Source organism: Populus trichocarpa, chromosome 19 (genome assembly GCF_000002775.5).
Source record: "Populus trichocarpa isolate Nisqually-1 chromosome 19, P.trichocarpa_v4.1, whole genome shotgun sequence".
Lineage (NCBI taxonomy): Eukaryota > Viridiplantae > Streptophyta > Magnoliopsida > Malpighiales > Salicaceae > Populus > Populus trichocarpa.
The window spans coordinates 479,747-485,982 of NC_037303.2; the positions used below are offsets into that span (position 1 = coordinate 479,747).

Genomic DNA, 6,236 nt, shown 5'->3' on the forward strand with positions numbered 1-6,236 from the left:
AAGTAAAAAAAAATTTTATTTCAAAATATGCAAAACAAATGGTAACACAATATAGAATATAGAAAGATAAAAAATACAAAAAAGTAAAAATAAAATGAATGTTCATCGTAATAACAAACACATCACCATATGACATCATTTTATAAAAATAAAGGTGTAAATGCAGTGTATATAACAAACACGTTTGAATGTTGTATAAATATAAAGACATAGTTGGAATTTTCATTCTCAACTAAAAATTTTCTAGTCCAAAACACTTTGGAATGGCTCCTACCCACTTGGATTCATCGTTTAGCACTCTCCCCACATTAGCATCTCCTAGTCGACCCTTAGTAGAATCTGTATCAAGCAAGAATTCTCGCTCTGTACCTACTAAAGGTCGCTGCAAGGTTACCACCGGAGATGATGACCAAATTGTCCGGAGGTCGGCAAATTACCAAACTTCCATGTGGGACTATGATTTTGTTCAGTCACTGACTAGTAAATATAAGGTATAATTGTTTGTCCTTGTAATCTCATGTTATTTTAGTGTCACGCAACTTGAGTTGAATACTTGAATTTGATGTTGTTTAGGGAGAGCCGTACATAGCGCGAAGCGAAAAGCTGAAGGCAAACATAAGGATGATGCTGGCGAATGCATCGAAACCCTTGGATCAGCTTGAGCTAATCGATACCTTGGAAAGACTTGGATTATCTTACCATTTCGTTGATGAAATAAAGAGCATATTGAAGAGCTTATTTGATGAAAATCATATAGAGAATACAGAGACAGTGCATGATTTGTATGCTACTGCTCTAGAATTTCGACTCTTAAGGCAGCGTGGATATCATGTGCCTCAAGGCAAGTCTTTTAATCATTGTAGATATCGATGGTTATATGCATTCTCATGAATAATTGTGTTAAGGTTTGTGTTCTCCATTTGTAGAGGTTTTCAATCATTTCAAGGACGAACAAGGAAACTTTAGGGCATGTATTCATGACGATTTGAAGGGAATGCTAAACCTGTATGAAGCTTCATACTTCTTGGTAGATGGTGAGAACATATTAGAAGATGCAAGAGACTTCACGACCAAAAATCTTGAAAACTATGTCAAAAAGTGCAACACTACCGAATATCTTTCAGAGTTGGTGAGCCATGCCTTGGAGCTTCCATTGGCTTGGAGGATGCTAAGATTGGAGGCCCATTGGTTCATCAATTTGTATGAAACTAAAACTGATATGGAACCTGTTTTGTTAGAACTAGCAAAACTAGATTTCAACATGGTACAAGCAGTATACCAAGAAGATCTGAAAGATTCATCTAGGTACGTATAATTGAGAAGATACTTCATATTATTTTATAAATTGGAAGCAAATTGAACTACAAATAAAAACTAATATTATTCAATTAAATTGTATGTAACAATTTAAACTTTTCGATTTGATGATCCTCCAATGTTATTAATTTAAACAATATTTAGATTTGAGGGTTCACTAATATTATAAAATTTAATCAAGTTTACTTTATATAGCTTTTCTCTGATGGTGACAGTTTAATTTCTTGACATGAAAAGGTGGTGGAAGATGACAGGACGTGGAGAAAAGTTGGATTTTGCCAGGGACAGGCTGGTGGTGTATCTCTTATGGAGTGTGGGGATCATATTTGAACCTCAGTTTGGTAATATTAGGAGAATGATAACAAAACTTAATTCACTTATAACAACAATTGATGATGTTTATGATGTCTATGGTACCTTAGACGAGCTTGAGCTATTCACAGATGCCGTTGTAAGGTTTGTGCAGCACCTAAGTCTTGGGCTCTAGAGTACATTTATAATTAATGCTATATTAGTATTGCACCGTTTTATTTTTTGTTTTTTACTTTTTTATGTTCAAATTTCAGATGGGATCTTAATTTCATGGATCATCTTCCAGACTATATGAAATTATGTTTTTTCGCATTGTTCAATTCGATAAACGAAATTGCTTATGATATTCTAAGAGATCAAGGAGTTGATAACCTTCCTTACTTGAAGAAAACGGTATTTGTTTTTTTTTTTTTAATTTCAGTGCTATTTTTTAAACATTATATCTCCATTCCAGCCTCTCTCTTTTTTTAAATAGAATATAAGATTATCTTTAATGCAATATAAAGTGAAAGATAGAATTAGAGTTTATTAAGTTTTCAGGTTACAATCCTTAACTATAATTTATAATGAAAAAACAACACATCAACTACTTATATAATGATAAAAATTGATCTAAATAAATAATTTGAAACTAAGTAGAAAAAATAATTAAAATTGCAAAGACAACATCTGTTAAGTCTAATTTGAGGACTTTCTTCACCCCTGATGATTATAACTTGTTGATTTGATCTTCTATAAAACTGGGTATAGAAAACTCCGTAACTAAATTTGAACTCAATCCAAAATTCTGATCTAAAATTATAGATGTTTAATTGTTAGACTAGTTGCTTGGCATGTCTGAACTATTTTTTGAGTTTTGTCATGTCTATATGATCCATAAGTACATCTGTAAATTATCAAACTGATTTATTTATGTGCCATTCTTAATTTTCAGTGGGCAGATTTATGTAAATCACATTTGTTGGAAGCTAAGTGGTACTACAGTGGATATACACCAACTCTTCAAGAATACTTAGATAATGCATGGATTTCAGTTGGAGCACCATTGGCTATTGTTCATGCATATTTTTATGCTTCGAATCCAACAACAAAGGAGGCCTCGCATTTCATGGAAGAATACCCAGATATAATTCGATGGTCATCCATTATTTTACGCCTTGCTGATGATCTTGGAACCTCCTCGGTATGCTAGACTTTTCCCTCTCCGTGACATAGTTTCGTCCTTCCCATTTTTGTTTGTCTCCTTTTTATGGTAAATTATATTTTAAATCTAATTTTTGCTAACCACATACTAAAGAAAATGAGTTTTAAGGGTTTAAAATTATGTGTCTTACAACGTTATTCATTCAAGCTTATAACTCATCATTTTTAATTTTACATACACTTCATTATATTAGGAATTAATTCTTTTTTGACATTTCTAATCAAATATTGAACATTCGTTTTTATTTTTGCACAATATTTCTTACCTTCAATGTTGAAAAATTGTTTTTATTTAATAATCTACCACTCAATATTAAATCCTGTTTTGTTAACAACATAGTAAAAACAATCTAAAGTGAAAAATAATTAAAGAGATATATATTTTCTCCTTACTTTGCTCTAATTTCCGACATGTCTTCAGTGTTGTTACCAATAAAGGCCTGATCTCTACCATGGTATCTGCTCTTTTATTTTAAAAATCCATGGACACTATGGATGTTTGTTATATATTTTTAGTAAATCTCTACATCAATTAATTGATTTCAGTTTGTAAGTATATCCATATTTATTTTGGTGGAAATGGTTTTTTTTTTTAAGAATATAAGTTAATTTTCTATTTCTCATTTACAGGATGAAATGAAAAGAGGAGACGTTTCCAAATCAATCCAATGTTACATGTATGAAAGTGAAGCTTCTGAAGAAGAAGCTCGTGATCATATAAGAAAATTAATTAGCAATGCATGGAAGAAAATAAATGCTTATCAATTTTCTGATCCCCATATCTCTCAAACTATCATTGGTGTTGTGGTCAACCTTGCACGAGCGGCACAATGCATTTACCAATATGGAGATGGGCATGCTATTGAACATCTTGAAACCAAGGATCGGGTGATGTCCTTACTTATTAAGCCTTTATAATTTCATAAAAAAAGGGACTAATTAATTTGATATAATTGCTCATGGGAGCGACTTGTATCAAATTTGAAAGGAAGAGTGTCCCTTGGTGTGTCAAATAATTATGAGATTCCAGATGCTATATGTAATAAAACTTGACTTCAAGAATAAATAATTGTAATTCCAACGTTGTTAGTTTCCTTCGTTAAAATAAAATTTCAATTATCAAATAATTAATTTTCCATCATTTTATTTTATTATTTATGATTGACTAATTTTTATAGCTCGAATAAATTAGCATCACCTATTTTGTATCTGTCTCTCTTATATGAAAAATTGTAAGATTGATTAAGACTATGTGAATGTGAAAAAAGCTTTTTGAAATAAAATTTATAGCCCGCACAAATGCTTCTTCCTGCGAGTGGAGGTGATCTGACATCCATTGTGGTATGAGTGGATAAGGCCTATCACTCTACCCTAGTGTGGTAAGCTATGCTATCTCGGCTAGTTGTAGTTCTTTTTTCAGTGTTTGTTTTAGCATAATTTATGAATGGTTTCAAGCACTAAGTATATATAATAAGTTATCCTCTTAAAAATACATATAAGCTATCCTATGTATAACCATGAACATATTTTAATTTTAAATATTGGTACTTTAATTAGCTGTAGTTTTCAAGAAAGTTTATGCTGTAGTTTTCAAGAAAGTTTATGCTACTTTTCATGAACATATTTTAATTTTAAATATTGATCGATTGGATCATGCGAACTTTTCATCACTTTTAGTTTAGTTTATTATGCTATTTTTATTTAATTAGAAATGTTTTGTATTTATGTACGTGATACTGTTTTTACATGTGTTTAATCTCTAATTGTTAGCTACCAGTTTTTTTTTTTAATTTCGGGTTTTTATACACAGTTTTACTTATTTAAAGCACCGAAAAGTTATCAATAAAGGAGGACATTAATTAGTATCTAAACCTGCCGTACTTTTTCACCTGAAAAGAAACAGTTCACTTATTGTTTGAATAATTGCTCGGACCTATCAATTTTGATGCCTAATCTTATCAGAACTGTTGAGCTAAATGTTAGTATTTGGTGATGGATTGTGTAGGATTAAAGATCGAAATGGTACTAAAGGGCCAAATGATACGAAAACTATATATTATCATTAATAGTTTAAGCAATCACAGCCCAATATTTCAAATATTTTGTTGCCTCCCAAAAAAAATGCTTTATTTATTTATTTTGTTTATACAACAAGGCGAGAATTTACCTGCCAAACGAAGTCAGTTGAGAATTTTTTCACCTGGTAGATACTTGATAGGGGGATCCCGCAATGGACCACTTCAATGCCTTCGATCCCATTATCTGACCCTTCAAATTGTTTCACATACACAATCTGACAACAAGCATTGTGAGAGTTCAGTGGAGAGATGAGGTTGACCAAGCTAGTGGAGTAATAAGGCAGAATTCTCTCACAATATACTCCTTATGATTCTACCCACATTGTTCTACAAAATTGCCGTGTTTAATGGAGAAAAGTCAGGAGATAAAGATGTTTTTAATGGTAATAAATTCAAGTCAGAATGGTAGTCTAACAAATTCTACCCACATTGATTCCTATTTTTTTATTGCTATTTATTTTATATGAAATAATTTATAAAATTGAATTTATTTATTTTCAATTTCATCCTCTTTTATTTTTTATTTATAAGATTTGGTCTTTATTTTTTTATTGCTATTTTTTATTTTAAATAATTTATAAAATTAAATTTGTTTTTCAATTTCATCATCCTTTAATTTTTTTATCAGTTAAATTTTTGCTCACCATTCTTTTAATAAACTTGAAAACAAATATTAATAAGTTATTTTTCATGACATTACTAAATATCAGAAAATAATTCATTTTATATATAAATTATTTTTCAAAAAAATATTATTTTCTAACAAACAATCATCTCGTAATACTCAAAGCACTTTCTTTGAAAAAACATATATTTCCTAGGGGTTTTGGGAGGGCTTTACTTGTATCCAAGGTAATGTGCAAGATATTATTCGGTGTATGATTAGAAGTTCGTCGGTGATTTTTTTACCGACGTCATCACCGACGAAATAAGTCCGTCGGCTTTACCTTCGTCGGTGATTCCCCATTCCGTCGGTATATCAGTCGGAAAAACAAAAAAACCATTTACCGACGGTTTTACAGACGGAACGTGCGCGCCAAAAAAAAAAGATTCTCGCTTGAAATATACCGACGGGTTTTCATTCCATCGGTGACATTGTCATTACCGACGGAAAATATCCGTCGGTACATCGGTCGGTGAATGTATGAAATACCGACCGAATATGTCCGTCTGTAAATTCGTCGGTACTGGTGGAAGCTACTGTCAAATGCCGACGGATTAATTCCGTCGGTAAGTCTGTCGGTGAATGTTTAAAATACCGACCGAATTAATCCGTCGGTAAAATAATTGATAATAGTTTTTTTCTTAATTTGTTTTTAAAAAATT

At 31.3% G+C, this 6,236-nt stretch overlaps 1 protein-coding gene across 1 annotated transcript; it reads left to right on the forward strand.

The window, feature by feature from the left end:
- Positions 1-248: 248 nt before the first annotated feature.
- Positions 249-3,973, forward strand: LOC7465908 (terpene synthase 10). The gene is made up of 7 exons (XM_002325705.4): positions 249-491; positions 574-841; positions 927-1,305; positions 1,555-1,773; positions 1,884-2,022; positions 2,564-2,812; positions 3,463-3,973. Exons 1-7 carry the CDS (start codon positions 264-266, stop codon positions 3,748-3,750), a joined length of 1,770 nt encoding a protein of 589 aa, XP_002325741.4. The 5' UTR covers positions 249-263; the 3' UTR covers positions 3,751-3,973.
- The last annotated feature ends 2,263 nt before the right edge of the window (positions 3,974-6,236 follow it).